General features: G+C 43.6%; 1 protein-coding gene across 1 annotated transcript; it reads right to left on the bottom strand.

The window, feature by feature from the left end:
• Positions 1 to 666: 666 nt before the first annotated feature.
• Positions 667 to 18,757, bottom strand: FAM20B (FAM20B glycosaminoglycan xylosylkinase). Its single transcript, XM_084851239.1, has 8 exons — positions 18,655 to 18,757; positions 11,543 to 12,061; positions 10,360 to 10,446; positions 8,981 to 9,090; positions 7,984 to 8,155; positions 6,337 to 6,528; positions 5,973 to 6,032; positions 667 to 3,273 (listed from the first exon to the last, which is right to left on the bottom strand). The coding sequence occupies exons 2-8, from the start codon at positions 11,917 to 11,919 to the stop codon at positions 3,042 to 3,044; spliced, it is 1,230 nt and encodes a 409-aa protein (XP_084707365.1). The 5' UTR covers positions 11,920 to 12,061; positions 18,655 to 18,757; the 3' UTR covers positions 667 to 3,041.
• Between the last annotated feature and the right edge of the window lie 3,023 nt (positions 18,758 to 21,780).

The raw sequence follows: 21,780 nt of genomic DNA, 5'->3' as shown, positions 1-21,780 counted from the left end.
TTGGAGCGGGTTGCCATTTCCTTCTCCAGTGGACCACATATTGTCAGAACTCTCCGCCATGACCTGTCCGTCTTGGGTGGCCCTGCACGGCATAGCTTATGGCTTCACTGAGTTACGCAAGCCCCTTCGCCACAACAAGGCAGTGATCCATGAAGGAGTAACTCAGGTATCAGTTCTTAAAGTTACAGAGTTCTTGGATAACATCATGCTGGAATAGAAACAGTTCAGGGATAGGAGAAAAGAGATGGTCTCTCAACAGCACCAGTTCACTGGCCCTGCTTCTCTTCTCTCCCTCCCTTGTAGTCTGATTGAATGTACAGCCTGTTACAGATCCTTATTCTCTTCTGTGCCCAAGGTGGGCTCTGAGCACAGTACTGCAGTAGCTCACTAGCCTAGATCACTACCAGAGTCTGAGGTTTCCAGTTCAAGCCCAGAACCCCTAATGCTTCCTAGGCCAGCATCATTCCTCCCAGGAACTGAGACAACGCTAGCATGTGAAGAAGCCAAAAGGCCCTAGCTCCCATACTACTAAAGTTAACTTCAGAAGGGCCAGATTTAGCCTGTGCACTGTCTATGTTGTCCATCCATACCCCAAGAAAGCAAAGATTTTGTTGAGCTACGAAACAAACATGGTATTAGTTAGAAATTGAAATAACAAATCCACCCTTGTTTTATTAAAATCTTTATTCACATAATATTTATGCAGAGTCTGACCCTGGGGAAACACATAACATGGTTGAGATTACATTATGTTTTCTCTTCTCCCGACAGCTTCCATTTGTGGCCACTCCCCAGGGCAACTCTCTGGCAGCTCCAAGAGGTGTAATTCTCAAGCATTCTGCTTCAGCTGCCATGCAAATAAGTTACCTTCTTAATAAATTAGTTTCTTTTTTTAATTAAGTGACAGTTCCAGTTCATTAGATGCCAAAATAGAAGCTTACATGTTTCTTCCAGCCTACTTGCCAATCCAGACACAGAGGTACCTCTTTCAAATATTTCTGTACTTCAAAGCTACTTCTATGTCCATTACTGAAATTAGCATCTTTTAACCACCTTGGATCAAGTTGTCTCATACTGGCATGCAGCTGCCTGTGTAAGGATAAGGGGAAAATGGAGACAACTCGAGAATCTCAACCAATATGCATCCTCACAAATAGCATCTATTCCAGTTCTGGATGCAATATTAGTTGTGATAGCAGGCTTTTGATGTATCCAAATAATTTAACCTAAGCACCTGACCTGATCATAGCTTCATGTTAAATTTCTGTAAGATGTTTGTAGCCAATGATCCTCATGGTAGCAACTGCCAACTGATTATCTCCTATTGTAACTCAAGATACTTAGCTGAAGCCAGCTTGACAGAAACCAACTCAACAGTAAACATTCTTTTTGCTCAAGTAGCTAGCTTGCTATAAAAGGGCTTCATGTTACTGTTGTTTAGATTAGTATCACAATTGCTGGCACAGACAGAGAACATATGCCTTCAAATGTTCAGGGGGATCACTGAAATAGAAGTAAAAAATTATTGGGTCTGTGTGCTCCAAGGCCCTGCCTGTTCCATTTCTGAAGGAAGAAGCTGCATTTTTTGCCCAAACTGATGGGGGGGGGGGGGAATCTGCTAGAGAGCTGACATTTGGACCCTGTCTTTAAATTCATCTTAAATGGCATCCCAGGTATCCATTTCAGGAACATTAATCTATCACAGACCGCTGTTGAGGTCTCTGATCAAATTTGGTGACTAACGCATTAGAGTGCTACAAGTCAGAATTGACACATGGAATAAGCTTCCACAATTTCTCTCCAATATGGTGGAGGGCGTCCTTTCCAGGACTATCAGCTTTATCATTCAAAACATAGACACACCTAACATTTCCTGAAGCTAGAAACAAGCTACAATTCCAGGCTTATGGTCACAAAGCCACTGGATCACAATTTGGATTTAAAAAGAGAAACACTATGCCAGTTGGAAAAGGCATACTGAAGATGCTTGTAAGTTCAGCTCAGCCCTAAAAAATTACAGAATCCCACAAGTATATCCTGTAGCATGGCACCTATGACTGCATTATAGAAGAAACGACACACCAATCAGAAAGATTTCTACTTCTCAGACACTGGTAGCATCCATCTTTTAAATTATCTGCAAAGTTCAGCAACAAACTGAACTCATGAAAGGCCATCAATATGGAGAGGACATAACGAATGGGCTCAACCCTTCCCTCCTCTTTAGAAGAATGATTTGGTTCAATTGTATCTGCACCACTTTTTAAAAATTCGGTATTAATGGAATATCATTTAATTCAAGGCAGCAAGGACTCTTGCATGTGGGAACACAGCAATGGCTTACACATATTCTCTAATATTGATGACTGGCTGGGTCTTTGCAGCATCATGCAAACCTGAAAATATTCAGCCTTGTAGATGGAGTATAGATTTCAATAACAAAATAAAATAGTCTTTCTTCTCAGAATTTTAGAATTGAAGGGTTGAGCTGAACACAGCTGACAATCGCACGTTCCTTCACAGAGCTCTTGAGAAAATTTCAGCCAAAGTTGGCTGGTGTACGTGTGTGTCTCACAAGAGACACTATCTCTTCAACAGTTGTATTTGCCCTGCTGTTCTCTTTTTAGGTACCCAGCATGGATGCCTGGATAGCCTATTCTTTACAACCCTGAATTGGACTAAAATCTTAAGATTATATTTGGAGTAGGTGAGGGGACTATGGCTCTTCTCTAGAACCAGTCTGTATTGGTGGCTCAATTCCCATTTCTTCTCAAGGAATCCCAGGAGAGCTCCCAGTGCAACATCCACTGCCAGCAATGGACATACAAAAAAAGATACAGGACTACCTGAGGGCCAGTTCCTTGACTTCAGCAGAGTTTTCAAATCACTGTTATTTTCTCCTCCAATGCAGGAAATCTAGTGTTCCAGTTCCAGTCCATCCTGCCCACAGCCACACAGAACCAATTGTGCTGTTTTTCTATCGTTTATTTGTAAAAAAAAGAAAGGAAGGAAGGAAGAATCCCAACCAATATATGTTAAAGCTACAAATGGGAAAGTGTCATCCTATCTTCTACCAGCACAATGTCTGGCCCAAACTGGTCTGTACATTGCTTTACTGTAGCCAAGATGTTTAAGAGTCGTTGGTCCAGGGCATCCATATGAGAGGCAGACAACACAGGTGAGATAGGGTCATGTGACATGGCAGTTTTTAAGGCAGACTTCAGCACTCCATTCTTCAAGTAGTTCAACCTGTTCCAAGTGGAGACTCGGATGCTGCAAAGAAAAGAAAGCATGTGTGACAAAACCACATTTGCACTGCAGACATCAGGATGAGGGACACAGAGTCAACCTGTTTGGGCCTGTCCACACAGGCTCTTCATAGGACCATAATTTTTTTTGCACCAGATAGAACTATGGACAGAGTTGTTCATATTTGACCAGAAAACAATTACAACAAAGAAGCGGGTAAAGTGTTGGACTTAAGAGTGGGGAGACCTGGGTTCAGCCATGAAGCTCATTGGATGACCTCAGATCTGTCACTATTTCTCAGCCTAGCCTAATCCCACAAGAAACCTGAGAAGATAAAATCCTCCTTGAAGAAAAGGCAGGATACCAATGAGATAAATACATACATTCTATGCAAAAATGAATTAAGCAAATAATCTATACACATATTTATTTTGCATAAAGTTGGTCAATTGGAAAGCATAATTATGTTTTTGTACAGTGGGGATTCTTTTCCCAATAAGAACATAAGAAGAGCCCTGCTGGATCAGACCAAGGGTCCATCTAGTCCAGCATTCTGTTCACACTGTGACCAACCAGCTGTCCACTGGGAACCCACAAGCAGGGCATGAGCGCAACAGCTCCCTCCCACCCATGTTCCCCAGCATCTGGTGTAAATAGGCTCACTGCCTCTGGTACTGGAGGTAGCACATAGCCATCAAGACTAGTGGCCATTGATAGCTTTTTTCCCCAGGAATTTGTCCAACCCCTTTTTAAAGCCATCCAGTAAGGAGTAGTGCAAGGGCCATGAGGGAAGTGGTAGGTTAAGCAATAAAAGGAGGGAGTACGGGCAAAGCATAATGACTGGAGGCTATGAAAAAAATGTCCAGGAGCCATACAAAGAATGGGATACTGGAGCCCATCGCAGACATTCTCTGCAGGTTTTCAAATGTATATCCACAGCAATGAAGACTGAAAATAAGATACTTAGGAATCTGTGACTGCTGTCCAATTCTAACCAGATTAAGTGCTAAATTCTGCTCATACAGACATTTAGAAGATTACCAACCCTGGATATAAGTAGTCAAATGTAGCAGATCATATACCTGATACAGTTAATGCAGGACTATAAATATAAATGCAGGATTGCCTGGGCACCTAGAGGTTTGACAAGAGTAACTAGGAATCTGAAGTTATCTTTTTCCAGCCAAGGAAAACCCTGACATACCTCTGAAAAGTTCCTGAACTGTGAGTCCACTCAGCCTCCTTGTTGTGGCACTTCTTTTATCCATCCTCTTTTCCCCTCCCTGCAGTTGCTTCCTTGCTTCCCTCATGAGAAGCTTAAACCCTAAGTAACGTGAATAGCTCACGTGGAAGCCTAGAGCTTGGCAACTTGTTACACCAGGGTTGGGGCATGTGTGGGCCTCCAGATGTTTGTTGAACTGCAACTCCCATCATCCCTCACCATTGACTATGCTGGCTAGGGCTGATGGGAGTTGCAGTCCAACAACATCTGCCTCCCCCACACACCCCTTTTTACTCTCTTCATGTAAAAAGCAAATATGTGTAGGCCAGGCTCAGAGACAAGCAGACATTAAAGAGATGCTGGATGTCTTTCTCTACCCAGTGTTTATCTAGGCTTGCTGTATAAGAACATAAGAGCCAAGCTGGATCAGAACAATGGTCCTTCTAGTCCAGCATTCTGTTTACACAGTGGCCAACCAGCTGCCTGCAGGAACCCATAAGCCGGACATGTGTGCCAAAGCACCCTCCCACTCATTTTCCCCACAAAATGGTATACAGAGGCATACTGCCTCTGATACTAGGGGTAGCTTATCACCATCGTAACTAGTAGCCATGGATAGCCTTATCCTCTATGAATTTGTCTAATCCCCTTTTAAAACCATCGAAATTGGTAGCCATCACTACATCATGTGGTTGCAAATTCTGTAGTTTAATTATGTGCTATATGAAGTGCTTCCTTTTATCTGTCCTGAATTCCGCACCGCTCAGCCTCATTTGGTGACCCCAGGTTCTAGTATTATAACAGAAGGAGAAAAATGTCTCCCCATCCACTTTCTCCATACCATGCCTAATTTTGTGCACCTCTTACATGTCTCACCTTATTTGCCTTTTATTTAAGCTAAACAGTCCCAGACATTGTTACCTTTTCTCACAGGGGAGTTGCTCCAGCCCCTTGATCATTTTGGTTGCCCTTTTCTGCACCTTTTCCAAAACTACAATATTCTTTCTGAAATGCAGTGACCAGAACTGTATGCAGTATTCCAAGTGCAGTCACATCATAGGTTTGTGTAAGGGCCGTATGATATTGGCAGTTTTATTTTCAATTCCTTTCCTAATTATGACTAAAATGGAATTTGCCTTTTTCACAGCAGCCGCACACTGGATCAGCATTTCCACTGAGCGGACTTTCCCTTTGCAATGTATTGTTCTAAGAGTTCAGAGGAGTGGCTACCTTTGATGTGATAAGTTTTACATGCAGCCAGAATCTCAATCCCAAACAGAACTTCCAGAACCACTTGATCTAGATTCTACAACGCATGTGTCTTTGTATTAAACAGCCTAACTATTATCTCAATGCTCTGAAGTGGCACAGGATTAACTGTCAGACATGCACACTTCCAGGATGCTTAGAGTGGGGATGGTGTTAATCACTATCAATTTTATTTCTAAGATTTGCAAGCTGTATACAAATAAGATCAGTAGCTTCTTTGTTTTATACTCACATGCAGCACTGATAAAGAGGTGCAAGAATGCTTCTCTCATCCAGGGAAGGGTTCCCAAAACTGAAAGACAAAACAACACCAATCAGGCAAGTCCTCTGGCAAATGCTACCTCTCCCCCAAAATCTAAGTAAGAATTTGAAGTGTTTATGGAACCCTTGCCGCTTAAATTAACCCACAAACACACTAAAGTAAATTACATGTATTGGAATTAACAGAATGTGCTTAATTGCTTACAAAATTTCACTGTTAGTTCGCTCTCCCTATGGATAGGCCATAGCAGAGTGATAATCAAGACAAACCAATTGTAATCTCATGGTCATTGTTTTCTTTAGAGAATTTGCATAGATGTTAACACATCTCCTACCTTTTGGCATTGTCGAGCAGAATAAGCATGCTGGCACCTTCATCATCCTGAAAGCTTTCATAATGATGTCGGTCAGCGTTCCCAATCAAATAGTCAAAGATGGCTGTATCTATGATGTCGAGGAGCCGTGGGCCTGAATCATAGGGTGAGGTCTTCTTTATAGCATCACAGTAGCTCTCATCATATTCCCACCTGCAAGTAGACATGAAGAATCTGAGTCAAAGCTTTCATGATCTTTAAGATTTACAATATGACTACACATCATCAGAGGTTTTAAAGAGAGACCTGCATAATTTGAAAAAAGGGTTCAAACCTTTATAACCTCCAAGCTTCTACATTTAAATGTGTATCTTCTGCTTCATTATGAATTACTAGGGTTATCTACAGAAAGACATAAAGTAAGATGGGCTCAAAGCCTACTTGGTAAACACCCAGAGCAAGAGATGGCAGAGTTATCAGTTTGGTTTCAAACTGAAAGCAAACTGATATACCCACCAGCATACACCCTGGTTATGCAAACTAATTGTCTTACTTACTGGCTTGCCCTTTTCCCACAGCTACTTACCACATTTCCACATTACAATCCGGGCGATTAATTCCATGCACCCCCACCCCCAACAAATCGGAATCTGCACTCTTAATTAGCTAATACAAATCCACAAAAAGTGAATGAATTTCCTTATTTTGCCTAAGGGTCAATGTGAATGCCAATATTCTAAACCCAATATTAGGTTCTGTTTTTACAAGGGGAAGTAATATTTCTGGAAGAGAACTGGCATGGAAGAACCAGTATGCGAACGTATCTGGAAGTCACAAAGGAGAAACCATCATCCTGAAATCCTGAATCATGAAACCCTGAATCATGAACAAAAGAGCTCTCTGTAGTTTTCAACCACAATCCAAAAATAAGAGGAAGGAATTTGATGGCAGGAGAAGATTTTAGGTTGCTTCTGAATAAAAATTGAGATTTTCAGGAATCAACATTTACAGATGCAATAACAGAAGATGAACAGAGCTGATTATAGTCAATGGAGGGTGTTCCAGAAAGGGATGTAGAATAGGAATGTTTGAGGAATTTGGTCTTTAAAAATTCCAATACACGCTGACCTGATCTACACCTCCTGGAAACTTTTAAAACATGTATTTTGAAACAAAATAGGCTTAGCATTTTCATGAATTTTTTTTTTAAATCACAGATTAATGCAGAAAGGGATGAATAGATCCATGAGTGAACACATGCAAAAGTGACATGGACTGGAAATAGACTGATCCCTAACATGCATCATTCGCATAGAAATGCCCTAACAAGAGCATTATTTGCTCTAAGAAGCACAGTTCACAGGCAGAAATTAGCAACTGCCAAGAAAACAACATGGGCCTTCATTACCCATTGTCTCTTGAAATCCTTCACAACCTTGCTTCCAGGCACCCTTTGTCCACTGCACACCTGTGTCAGAGTCACCTCCCCATCTTCTCCACTAGAGAAGCCTTCAGGTCCTAACAATCCCATCCACATACAAAATACATCATATTAGAAGTCTGCAACAAGTTTCATGTTAATGGGCTATTCCCCATTGCATCTATAATTACAGTCCATTCCCCGGACTGACCAATGAAAACAGCAAAGAGAATACCACGCTTCCATACCTGGCCAATTTGCCTTCCCTGTATGTCCTGCCCCATGGGTGCCGATGCTTCTGAAGAGGCCAAACGTCTGGCAGCCACAGTGTGACCGATCCCTCCATGGTGTCCCCTTCAGCACAGGCTGGTTCTGTTTCCCGGCAATAGTAGCACTTCCCATAGAAGCAAGTATTATTACCTTAGAAACAAGCAAAAAAGCCATCTCATGTCAACTTGATGTTAGTATTTTAAAAGTTCCTAGATGCTAAGAGGCAATTCAGAAGCTTTCTGGGAGAGAAGCATTCAGACGTAGAAGCTTAAGGCTGTGAGCATATACTCACTTATCTGGGAGTAAACCCCACTGAATTCAATGGAACTTGCGTTTGAGTAGCCATGTGTAAGACTGCACTATAAATTAAGCAATTCTATCTTGCTCAAGAGAAAACTCAGCTTCTCCCATTCTCCTCCCAATATTCTGGAAAGAGGCTCCAAGCAAACAGAACAGTTTTCCATTCCTGATAAACTCAAAGCCTAGGGGAATGCAGAGACAGATATTTTCTTTGAACTATGTAAATTAATGCATTTTGCAGATATCTTTTCATACACAAGGCCAGGAATCTCGAGGTGCGAGAGAGATCTTCTAGTGCTTGTTACAGCAGAGTTTAGTTGCTTTTAGAACTACAGTTTTAAAATGAATGACTGCTTCAAAAGAATCTGTTGAAATTACTGTTGAAGGATTTGAGCACAGGCTAGCTACACTGCTGTCCCAGTTAGCAGAGAAAGAAGTAATGTGGCAAAGACTGCTTCTCAAAAGAAAATTCCTTCAGTGTCAGATAAGAATCCTTTCCATGCAGCAATCTGTGAAATAAATCCCAAAGCAGACACAATATTTCTTGTCTCCCATGGTAGGAATCCAGAAGTGTACTGTGAACTGCCATGTTCTCCAGACAGCTAGTGACTGATTTCTGCAAGTTACATTCAATTTTATTTTGGTGGCCTTCATGGCACTTGTTTTGTCACCTACCTAATGTCAGGAAGGTGCTGAGCAGCTGTTCCGTGGCAATGGGTTTGATCTCTGTGCGGAGATTCACAAACCTGCCAACCACCATTGGGGCTCGTCGGAAACCTAAGATTCTGTTTGGAAAAGAAAGAATAGGAAGGAAACGAGACGTGAGAACATGCCGCATGGAGCAACCCCCCCCCCCGTGCCATTTTCTTATTTGAGAAAGAAACCTCAATAAATTAAACCCTCAGAGATTGATAACTACAGATCATTTTGAACGATGTCAGAACTGCCTAAATTGCAAATGCTGGGCCACTATGCCCATTACATGGCTTGGAAGGAGCTCACCGAGCAGGGTTAGAGCAAAGTGATGGTGGACTTGCCATTAGGCAAGCAATTAAAGAACACTGGAAAAATGGTCTGAGCCGCAAAACAAATTGTCCAGCAATTGCAGCCATATCTGGGATGGCGGGGCTGTACCCAAACTGTGTAAGTTCTTCCCTGACACTGCTTTAGAGCAAGCTTTCATTCCGAGCATGAGACTTTAACTTCCTCTCTGAGAAGGCTTGGCTAAATGTGCAAGAAACAGGGACATCCAAGTACTGGGTTGTCTGGAAACAAAGGAACACAAGACAGGATGGGGGGAAGATTTAGTTAATTTATTTAGTACATTTATATTCCATCTTCTGTCTGCTATGGAACTCAAAGAAGCATATATGGAGTTCCCAGATGGTCTTCCATCCAGATACTGACCAGATTCAGACATGCTTACTTTAAGCAAGGTGGCTGCATCATGTGCCCTCAGAACATGCCCCAATATTTTATTGCTCCAGTGCAGTATTACAAGCAAGTCCACAAAAGTAACTAGTCTACTTTTTTTTTACTAGCCTACTTGTCTATTATACCTGTCAATCATTTCTACCCTAGGTTTACATGCCTGCTCAACTAGAGGGAATTTTTATTTCCCATATGCAACCAGCCTGTGTGAGTTGCTGTAATTTGGCCCTACTCAAAGAAATAGTTTGAAACTCACATTCAGAAATGCAATTATGTAAGAAAATATGAAGGCCTGTAGTACTTGTAATATAAATAAAATAATAGGACAACACAATTGAGTTAGCTATGTAATGGGAAGCCATTATTTCGTCACACTTTTAGCCAATTCAATATCTTGCACTTGAGAGAATACATGTTAGTCACATTAAATCATGATTAAAGGCACAATCCTATGCATGCTTAGACAGAGAAAAGGCCTACAACTCCCAGCATGCTGGAAAATGCTGGGAGTTGTAGGACTTCCTTCTGTCTAAACATCCATAGGATTGTGCCTTTAAAGAAGCAGGTGAGAGGCCTGTTTCACATCTCCAAAAAGAGTGAATTTTAATTCAGCGTTTATGTACCTGTCCAGATGGAAGGCTGCCACCTCTGCATTGTGTCTGTCATACCCAGCATACGGCTCCCCTTCTACCACGTAGTCTCTGGCATATCTAAACATTGTGACAAAAGGTACAATCGAGGACATTCTGTTGAATTTTTCCTCCAAGTTATAGAAGCAAAACCCAAGCAAGCAGGGCTTCTGCAACATCCCAAGATTAAGAAGGCAAATAACTTAAGGCCGCAATCCTACGGCCACTAATCAGGGGCTAGATGGCCATAGGATAGGTCGGTTCCCAGGAACCAACCCCGGAGCTCGTGCTGTGAGGTCGGTTACCTGAGAACCAACCTTCACCTCCTCCTGCGCTGCCTCATAGGCAGCGCGGAACAGCCCTGAGCTCAGAAGAGGAGCACAGAGTGGCGAAGATGGGGCGTTCCTGGAGGCATGCCAGGGCAGGGAGGGCGGAAGTGCCGTTCCAACACTTCCTATGCGTCATCCAGCATATGCCCCTCCGCTCTGAATTCCCACAGCTAGACAGCCGAATGCAGGGCGGCTGAAGCGCGGAGGGGACGATCCCCTCCGCGCTGCTCCTGCCCTGCATTGGCAGTCACCTCCGAGTTCAGAGGCAGCCATCTATCCCAATAGGATTGTGCCCTAATTTGAACAATCCATTTCTGGGTCATGTCTCCTTGCAATTAATCATATGGCCACCCATATGACCAGTCTTTTTTTTCCCTTCATGTTTTGTTAAAGTCACAATAAAAAGATTAATTAAAAAAATGGCCACCCATAAGGGAGTTTCGCAACAGAGCTGTTAGCAACTGAGTGATCTAACTGTGTAGCCCTAATTCCAATCCAGAGAGGCGATTCTCTTAGAAGCAGCGGTATGGGAGCTGCTTTCCTGCGGACGCTTCTCACATAGCTCCGGTAGCAATGGAACCATGCTGGACATAATCTATCAGAGGCCAGAATGGGAAAGGTGACACTAGCATTGTCTTCTCAGGTCCCATTTCCCCCATGCTTATACATTATGGTGTAACAGGTGGGCAAGTAGCTGCTCATTTCCCCAGTTCTGTCTTCACTTGTCACTCCTTTCACTGGGGAATGATGGTCAGGCATTCTGCTCTGGGAAGCCCAAGTGCAAGCCATTAAGTTGATAATGGCAAAACTAAACATAGTTTTATCCAGTCACTTAACAAGCATTTTACCTCTTAGGTTTGAAGACTACCTTCTGTCCACCTTCCAGTATGAGTAGCGCTTTGAGCTGGGTGCCCTTATAGCCTACGTCTGCTTTGATTATCTTTTTTGTAGCCATGGCATGCATCACTGCCCCCAGTTCTGGTGTCTCCTCTGGATACACTTCACGTGGCACCACCCACTGGGCTGCAATCTCCCAGGGAGACTGCAGTGTGTGATCGAGTCGAGGATCCAGTTCAACCCGCAGGCTTGCCATCATACGGTGAAAGGCGCGCTGGTCCTCACGATTAGCTGCCGATGTATCCAAGTTGTCTATAAGGAAAACCTTGGTGAAAATAAAGATGACAAGAAGGATTGCCAGAAGCACCACCCGTTGTTTCAACTTCATGATGACAAGCAGTCCTTTTCTCCTGACTTGCTCTTCCAAAGGCTACAGGAAGCAAAGTAAGAAGAGGTGTAGTACTTGATGGATTTCATTCATAATCTTCACTCCTACTGGCCCACTGTTGCAACTGCATCTTCTGGTACCCCTGTAGGTTAACAGAAAAAAGTTGAATTCCATACCCTTCAGTATGGTCAGCAATACCTGTAAAATGGAAGTTGCTGTTTTCCAGTACATTTGCTGTGCACCCCAGCAAAACAACATGAGGTTGGATCCAGACTAAGTTAGGCCGCAATCCTATGGGGATAGGTGGCCACCTCCAAACTCAGGAGCGACAGCCTATCCAATGCAGGGTAGGAGAAGCGCAGAGGGGATTGTCCCCTCCGCACTTCAGCTGCCCTGCATTTGCGACTAGACAGCCCATTTCGGCTGTCTAGCCGCAGGAAGGTGGAGTAGGGGAAGCAGCTGCCGGACTAGCATTTCCACCTTCCCTGCCCCGGAACGTCCCCCCAGAACACCCCATTTTGGCCACTCCATGCTGCTCTTCCAAGCACGGAACATGGGACTTTTCTGAGTGCAGAGCCGTTCCGAGCTGCCTACAAGGCAGCATGGGAGGGCGGAAGGTCAGTTCTCTGGGAAATGACCTCAGAGCGCGGGCTTGGAGGTCAGTTCCTGGAAACCAACATATCCTATGGCCATATAGCCGCTGATTAGCAGCCATAGGGTTGCTCCCTCCATCATGCTTTAGTCTCATTCAAATCAATGGGACAAGTTCATAATGACTAACTTAAGCCACATTGATTTCATATGGACAAAAGCATGACCAACTTAGTCTGGATCTATCCCTCTAGTCCCTGATCACTAGAGATTTATTGTGCGATATGGAGAACTGAATGACCTTAAGTTCTAGTATTATGAAAGAGAAAAGTTTCTCTCATTCTCCCTTAGTATTTGGAATGTTTACAACCTTCACCTCCCCCCACACAAGGCATTTTCAACCTAAATAGCCCCTTGATTTTCATTTTCGGGATCTCCAACTTACTTAGGGAAGATTGTATATATACACACACACACACACCATCACCAATCTGAACTATGGAATCCCCTGTCCACTGGCCTAGAACTCTTAGAGCCACGCCCACTCAACACACAGCCATTAAAATAAACAAGCCAACCTTGAGGACACAAGAGAGACATTAAGGGAACTATCCTATGGCTGCTAGTCAGTGGCTAGACGGCCATAGGATATCTGGTTTTCCAGGAACCAACCTTCCCTGTCCTGCCTCACAGACAGCAAGGAACAGCCCCGCAAGCTGAAGAAGAGCACAGAGTGGCCAAAACGGAGCGTCTGGGACGGGTGGAAATGCCGGTACAACACAGCCTATGTGTCATCCAGCAGCCTCCTCCCCCACCCCACCTTCCCATGGCTTGACAGCCGAAATCAGCAGTCTAGCCGCAAGTGCAGGGCAGGAGAAGCGTGGAGGGAACGATCCCCTCCGTGCTTCTCCTGCACTGCATTGGATAGGCAATCGCCTCCAAGTTCGGAGGCAGCCACCTATCCCCATAGGATTGTGCCCTAAGACCTTTTGCTCCAAAGGTTCCTACTGTGGGTGGAAAGCTGTATGAAGAGTTTATCTAACCTGTGCCATATTGCAAGATCAATCAATAAGTTTAGTTTGGGGCTACTCTAAAAACCATATAAAGCTGTTCAGTTTTATAGTTCTCTTGCACAAGAAATGCAGTAAATTACTCTAGAGTAGACTAGAACTGATTTTGTGGTAAGTTTTGAATTTTCAGGTTGAAATTTGCACAGGCTCTAGGAAGCCATGCAGCCCCTAAGCTAGTTCAAGGCTTTGAACTAAACTGCAAGGCTTTGGTGAGCTCCATGGCCTGACTGAGCAAAACTTCAGAGATACTTTCAGCTCAGTGCTATTCCTGAGCAAAGAGAGACTTCCACCAGTAACTGAAGTATTCCCCTACTTCAAATAGGGACATAATTAGAAAGCTGAGCCAGTTTAATGAACAAATGATTTTGCAGCTCTGTGAGATGACACAGCAGCTTCAGGTGTTACAAATAAGTGTCCCAAAAGTCCAGAGAGATGGTAACACTAGTTTATCATGTCCAAAAAGTAACAGTGTGCAGGCTGTAGATCTAGGTATGCTACACAGCTTTCTGACGCAATATCATTTTCAGACACTGCAGATACAAGCTATCAGTCAACTGCAAGACAGACTATGCAAGAGTATGGTGATGCCTGTTTACACCAACCAGAGCCATCCAATTCCCATTAGTAGTGTTTTCTATTTCAAAGCTCCAAACCTCTTTAAATTAAGTCATACACGTTGTACTCACCCATCTCTCATCACCTCCCCACCCCAGCAAAATTCAGATTGTAAGCTCTTTGCAACACCACCTTGTTATTTACTGAATTACACTTATACCCTGGTCTTTCTCTAAGGAACTCAAAGCAGTTTCCAAGTGATCCCCATACAGGCAGCTTACAATGCTACACCTACTTAGGTTGCTCTGTAATGTACCACATACATCAATTATGCTGCATACATAATAATTATATTTTTATATAACCAATGGTTTGTGGGCAAATGGGAAATAATAGATGCCCCTTGTGATAAACATGAGGCACTGGAATGGAAGCCAAGGAAAATGAAACTGCTAGACTTATTCGAGTTGAATACTACTGGACAAATAACACATTACCCTTTGCAGAGCTCCTATGTGCATTTTATAATGGATTTCAGCTACAGTCCTCATTTTGTGGTATCTTTCAAGTAACATTTCACCCCTTTAAATAAAGACATGTTAAGTTTTGCACATCTCCTTAAAGAGATCCAAACCTTGCAGTATTTTACTTCTCACCAGGACGGTAACACAAGATGTGTGTGTTCCAGCCAAATACCACCAGCGGCAATGTACCAGGTCTCTTCCTCCCAAACCTATCTAATTTCTACAGAGCTTTATTGAGGGATCTAATATTGGCAATTCCTAAGAGCAGAAGGTTTGTGTAGATGAGATTAGATCTATATTAAAATTTAGGGAAAAATGCACATCCCTTCCAAACAATCTACACTAAGCTTACAGTACAAAAGGAGTTGGACAATAACTGTTTTGAAAATTACAGCAAAACTATCTGCTCTCATAATAATGTATGGACTAGCATAGCAGAAATAATACAGTTAAAGAGGGACAGGGAGAAAGAGGAAGCAGAAGTGAGAGAAAATACACAAATTTTAAAGTCTGATGAGATTAAGAACAGAAGTGGAAAGCAACAGATAGATAGTACTTATGCCTTTGCCACACTCTTTTCAGGATGTTTATGGATTAAGAAATGCATCCATTCTCATATCATGGTTATTAACCTCTGTGCTTTAAAACAGTACGAAGTAATACATTTTAACATAGCTTTCCCATGGCATTCAGAACTGCTGCCGAATCTTTCACAGATAACTCTCAGGGTGAACTGTCAACAAAAAGTATGAACCCTCCAGCACTTCCATGCAGTGAAGATAAACTGAGTAGGAATGGAGATACACTTTTCTGCCTTTCTTGAGTGCTTCTGTACACATGAATGGTCTTCATGAAATGTACTTCTGAATAATCTTACAGGAAAACAGTGACTGCCGGATGCCTTTGATTGTGTGAATGGAGCTGCAAGTAGAAGAGCATGTCGACGTAAAGCAGCTGCTGGGATTGAAAATGTGGTGCCCGCAGGTGCACCTGCACCCTCCAAGTCTCCCTAATGTGTCCACCAGACCCTTGCATCCCAGTCCAGCCACTACCATTACTACTCCAGCGTCTCCTTCTCCTTTTGGTCCATCTTCATGGCTAGCTGTTGTAGCTGCTGTGGTTCCTGCCTCCACAGCTCACTGCTCAACATCACATCCTCCATTCTACATTTGCTCCTCCTCCTCCGCTTTGCCTTCAGCAGCAACTGCAGCTGCCCATTCCAGCAACCGGCATCCCAGTTCCTCTTCCTCAAATGAACTTCCGGCTTCCTAAAGACATATCCATCCCAGAGCAAGCATATTGCGTTCTTAAATCTCCCCGTCTTCCAACAAGTTCTTACTAGAAGGAATATGTCTGGGAACCACATTAGTGCTTCATGACAGCTGGAAAAGCAGCAGCCCTTACTATTTTACTGTTGGTTTGGCAGTGACAGCTGCAACTCCTGGGGTGACTGGTGAACTTTTAATTGCAGTGTGCTCAACTTTTACTGCAGCCAATCATCCAGTAAGTTCGGGAAAACCTTTTTTATTGCTCTCCTCAAGCATGTGTGCATGTGTGTGGGTGAGTAGAGGGAGGATTCTGTAGCTCCCCCCGCCCCAAATGTGAATGAGTGCTGCCCTGGGGGGGGGGGTGTATGTGTGTCGAGCGAGTGATTCTGCAGCTCTCCCCTCCCCAAATAAAAGTTATAATCACTGGGGGTTTTGTGCCCTCAAGCATGAGTTTCTATTTACACTCAGACCAGGGCATAGTCTAAAGGCACATGAGGCAGCCACCTTGCTGAAGCTAAGCAGGTTTGGATCTGGTCCATGCTTGGAAGGGAGACCACCTGGGAACCACATGTAGAGCCACTTCGAATTCCATGATGAAGAATGGTGGGATATAAATGTAATAAACAAAAATATTTATACCTGAGCTTAACGTTTTTGAATAAAGTCTTCCAAACGTTAACAGTGTTTTTTTCTGCTCATTCACTCTGTGAATAGCCCCATCACCTGGCAGTTTTGTGGCAGGGCAGACAACACTTTCCTCAACATTGCAAATGTGACCACAAGCCCACCAGGAGTAATTAGTTCTGTCCTTTGGGTCATCATTTTTCATGAGTCCTTAGCAAGAGTACCCATTCACTTCCATGAATTAGCACCAAACCCACCAAATAAGATCCATTTATAATTGACATGTCTATAGCCTTAAAAACTAGATAAAGATGGCAGAGAGATTCATCACACATCTATATGCATAACATGGTTTATCAGTAAGTGATTACTGTACATTTGGTGGTGGGCAGCTGGATGTGTGAAAAGACTCAGCTGAAAACCACAGGGGCCATTATGACCCATTTACTTTTGCAAGTCATTATTTGATGTTGCAGATAACAAGTGATGAACATACATGTATGAACCAGCCCTTAAGATATAATGTGGGGCAAGAGTGAAAAATTAAATGGGAGAAATAGCTATGACTGGAGAACTATTGTGCGGGGTACAGAATTTCCTCAGTGTAGAAGACTAGTAAGATTAAATTTCCACACACAAGCAGTAAATAGATCAGATTAGAAACTATTATGCGCACGTCAATGGAACCAAAATTAGCGGTTACCATTTTAAATAGAGATGGGAAGATTTCTGACATGATTTCTCTATAGCATTGTTGTGAACTGCCCAGAGAGCAATGAACTCTTCTTGGAGATGGGAAATGAAATTAATAATAATAATAATAGCACTCACACATATTTACAGCAGTTCATGACAAAATATATAATCCCATTCCCTAAACACAAAAGCTTCTAGATCTCGTGGAATTACAATAATATTTCAGTGGAGTAATAGTTGCTTCTTGTACTGTGTGTACATCACAGCTTATCACACTTGACCCAGAAATATTGCTACCACAAGGCTTCTGCCAAAGAAAAATTTAACGACAATAATTAGCATTTATGTAACTAGTTTTTGAGATTCAAATGACTCCCATCTGTATCGTATGCCTATGTATTATGCCCTGCTTTCCCAGGCTTCTTAATTTAGTTGTTTTATTTATTTATTGCATTTATATCCCACCTTTTTTTGTCTTGCAAGGAACCCAAGGCGACTTACATTATCCTTAATTTCTGTTGGATAGGTAACAGTGCCTTAGGGTGCAATCCTATGCATGTTTAGACAGAAAAAAGTCCAGCAACTCCCAGCATTCCCCAACCTGCTGGAGGATGCTGGGAGTTGTAGGCGTTTTTCCTGTCTAAACATGCATAGGATTGCATCTTTAATCACTGTTTCTAATTCATTATGTTTTCCATTGTTTTATATTTTTGTTGTACGCCACTTTTTGTTTTGCTTTTAACTGGAGCAATGGTACAAAAACCTTCAACATGTCCTCTCTTTGGCACACGAGGGAAACAGAGTGCCTGGAGTTTGTCCCCATACACACAGTTCTTTGCTTATTCCCGAGGGGAAAAGAAAACGTGCCAGGGCTCAGTTCCTCCTGACGACCTGTAATACTTTCCGATCTAGAAGCCCTTTCCACAAATCCCCAAGAGCACGTAATCCCTCAGTGGTGCGGTGCGGTGCGGATGAACTTTGAACATGCTCAGGGGAACTTGTACTTGTTGTCTTCTGAACTTCATACATTGCAAGGGTGCTCGGTGATGGAAACAGACGTCAGCACGGAGCCCCTGACTTGCCCCCCTCCGCAAAGGCGGCATGACGGGGGAGGAACAAGGCATTTTTTACCCCCCCCCCCATTAGGGCGGTGAGGTAACTGCGTCCTCCGCCTTGCTGCCCCCCCGCTCCTCGAAAGGTGTGGGCGAAACCGTGCTCGAGCCGTTCCTCCCCCCAAACCTCGTCTTTCCCCCTTCCATTTCTGCCACATGGATAGGTCTGAGGACCCCTTCACGGACGGGGCGCAACGGCAGTGGGGGAAGCCGGGCCCAGGACACCGCTTCCCCCTGCTGCCCGCGCCTCTCAGCTGCCCGCCTCCCCCTCCTTCCGGTGCACTCTTCCACTCACCCAGCCAACGGGCGCCCGCGCGCCATACCCACTCGCTGGGTCGGCCGGCCGGCGCTGCTGCCGTCGCCGCCGCCAACAAGCCCTTCCAGCGCTCCCCACACTCGCAGGCAACATGGTACCGCCCAGCTCTTCGCCCACCCCTGTCCACACGCCAGCCAATGAGAGCGTCCAGAAAGACCCCGCCTTTCCCCAACCCGCCCCCCCCCCCGAGCCAGGCAAATCGCACGTTTATTCTCGCGCTAAGAGGAGAGGCGTCGCAACGAAGGAGTGTGGGAGAAACCGCCGTGTGGCCTCCTCCGCCAATGGAGGACCGTCGCTGCCCAGCCGCGCCGCTTTCGCCACCAATGCAAAACCGCGCTGTAGAATATCCCGCCCCTCCGCGTCTGGACGCGAGGCAAGTGGGCGGGGCCTTGCCAACTCGTCCTTTAACTCTATCCCGCCTGCGTAAGAACGAGGCTGCTTGGACAGGCGTTGCTACCTAACCCACCAACATGGGTTAGGTCGAGGTATCATGCAGTAGAGGCTGGTGGCCCCGATTCTGGTGGGGCGTTGGAGCCATTCTGGGTTTCAGTCAGAACCCAGAACTGGGTTCTGACTGAAACCCAGAATGGAGCCGCCAGCCTCCACTGGCATCATGGCTAATCTCAATTGATCAAATTTGTCTAATAATCCATTTTTAAAGCCATCAACCACATCTTGTGGCAGCCAATCCCATAAAACTGCGATCCTAGGAAGACAGCCCCACATTTAAAACAATCTTCTAAAATATATATTATATATATATATATATATATATATAAATTATTACTTCTGACTAAACGCATCGACAGAGTTCTGCTGTAAGTGAGGTGCCTGTAGCGTGAAATACTTAGGTTCACCCTCTCGGAAGCGAAAGCGTAGCGAAAGGGTGGGTTTGTCCAGGCGTTCAAGGAAGTAGCGGGGATTGTAATCCACTTTATGGAGCAAATATTTGAACAAGTATGGAGTAATGCAAACTGTTCTGAATAGTCTACCCTGGAAAGGAAATAACAGTGAGGGAGAGCAGGCTAAAAAAATCTTTGTAAACCACCAAGAGAGCTTTGGCTGTTGGGTGGTATAGAAATGTAAGAATGAATGAATGCAAAGTATACATTCCATATACAAGGAAGGAGGTTTAACTGCATGCAAAGAGAGGTTGAAAAATGTTTTAAAAGGAGATTTTAAAAGGTCAGAATGAAGTCAGAGGCCTATAGATCATAAATGGATTGTAGTAAAGAGTTGTCATTTACGGAGGGAGCAATCCTATGGCCGCTAGACAGTGGCTAGACGGCCATAGGATATCTTGTTTTCCGGGAACTGACCTTGGAGCCCGTGCTCCGAGGTCGGTTCCCAGAGAAACGACCTCCCCCCACTTCTACGCTGCCTCGGAGGCAGCACGGAACAGCCCCATCCTCTGTGCTCGCAAGAGGAGTGTGGAGCGGCCGAAAAGGGGCGTTCTGTGGAAATGCCAGTACAACACATCCAATGTGTCGTACAGCAGCCTCCTCCCCGACTCAGCCCTCCCGTGGCTAGACAGCCGCAATCAGCTGTCTAGCCAAAAATGCAGGGCAGGAGGAGCACAGAGGGAACGATCTCCTCTGTGCTTCTCCTGCCCTGCACTGGATATGCAGTTGCCTCAGAGTTTAGAGGTGGCCGTCTATCTGAATAGGATTGCATTAGTTGTCAAGTTGTCTATTTATATATGCCTTTTCTCCATATAATGCACTCAGAGTGGTTTACAACAGATAAATATATAAATATATTTTTATTTTATTTTTTCAAGTAAGAAGAATTAAAATTAAAATAATACAAACTGGGATAATGTTAATATTTTTAATACAGTGCCACTTAAAACATAACTGGGAACAGTATACAAAAATAGATGATAAAATTAAAACCCTCAACTATCTATTGGGAGGGAAGTGAAGATGACGTGTTGTAGGGAAGATTGCTTTTATTTATTTATTTATTTACTTACTTATTACATTTATTTATATCCTGCCTTTCCCCCAATACTGGGACTTAAGGCGGCCTTACAACGTTAAAACTGCTACAATTAAAACCTATAAATAGAAATAGAAATACAACTGTACAAAAATTAAAAATATAATTAAATCATCAATATTAAAATTGTTAAAATATTAAAAGACAACCAGAACAACAAAAATTAGTAGTGTAGTAGTGATTTACAGGACAAACTTGTCTGATATTCCCCATTTTCTTAATGAAGAATCAGCAAGAGACCCCCAAGGGACCCTAGAATATTTCTGTGGCTGGGAGGTCTGAACAGATTTTCCTCAATTAAAAACAAAATTAAAAGAGAAGGACAGGTCATTCCTCAAAGTCTCACCTTGCGTAACCACTTTAAGATCAGCAATGGATCTTGTCCACCTTTGAGGATGGTTAGGTGGGCCACTATACGAGAGAGGGCCTTTTCCACAGTGGCCCCAAACCTCTGGAATAAGTTGTCATTGGGAGTCTGCCAGGCCCCATCATTGCAGACTTTTAGGAAATCCCTGAAGATTTGTTTACTGTGGCCTTTCCCTGACTGTTCTGGGATGTAGCTGCAATTGTACTGTAGGTTTTTAGTATGGTCTAGGCTAGATGTTTTATGCTGGTTTTGTTTTTATGTTTGCTCTTTTTATGAATATTGGCTGATTCATTACTGTATCAGAGTTTGTTTTTTTTAATTATAATGAATTTTATGGTTGTAAGACGCCTTGGGGGGAGCTTTTGCTCAGAATGGCAGCCTAGAAATATTTTAAATAAATGAACCTTATATATTTTTTTTTTAAAGAGGCAGGGGAGGATAGCCATTAGAGGTTAATCTAATTGTGTGTGGCACACACTGGCCTCTGCCATCTGCCAGCAAAACAAAGGCTGCTGGGTCAGCTGCAGCACCTCAGTCCAAGCAAGACTGCCGGTAAGGGAAGATCTTTTAATTCCTTTTCTTTTTTAATTGATGTGAGCTGCTTTGGTGGGCAATATTTGTGTGAAAAGTGGGATAACAAAATGTAAGTATCATAAGACTGTTACAAAAGGTAGGCTTTGGGGGCTTCAACATCATAAAAAAAAAAAGGTGTCCCCAACCAGTCGTGTCTGACTCTA

Source organism: Heloderma suspectum, chromosome 4, assembly GCF_057233095.1.
Source record: "Heloderma suspectum isolate Gila_16-S chromosome 4, 16-S_ref, whole genome shotgun sequence".
Lineage (NCBI taxonomy): Eukaryota > Metazoa > Chordata > Lepidosauria > Squamata > Helodermatidae > Heloderma > Heloderma suspectum.
This window is presented reverse-complemented; position numbering and strand designations above follow the sequence as displayed.

Excerpts from the sequence above, each read along its gene's own strand:
- FAM20B (XM_084851239.1), bottom strand. The coding sequence starts at position 11,919 with ATGAAGTTGAAACAACGGGTGGTGCTTCTGGCAATCCTTCTTGTCATC. Across the intron at positions 9,091-10,359 it reads GCAGCCTTCCATCTGGACAG|AATCTTAGGTTTCCGACGAG; the intron begins GTACATAAACGC and ends TTTTCCAAACAG. Across the intron at positions 6,033-6,336 it reads CTGCTCGACAATGCCAAAAG|TTTTGGGAACCCTTCCCTGG; the intron begins GTAGGAGATGTG and ends TTTGTCTTTCAG.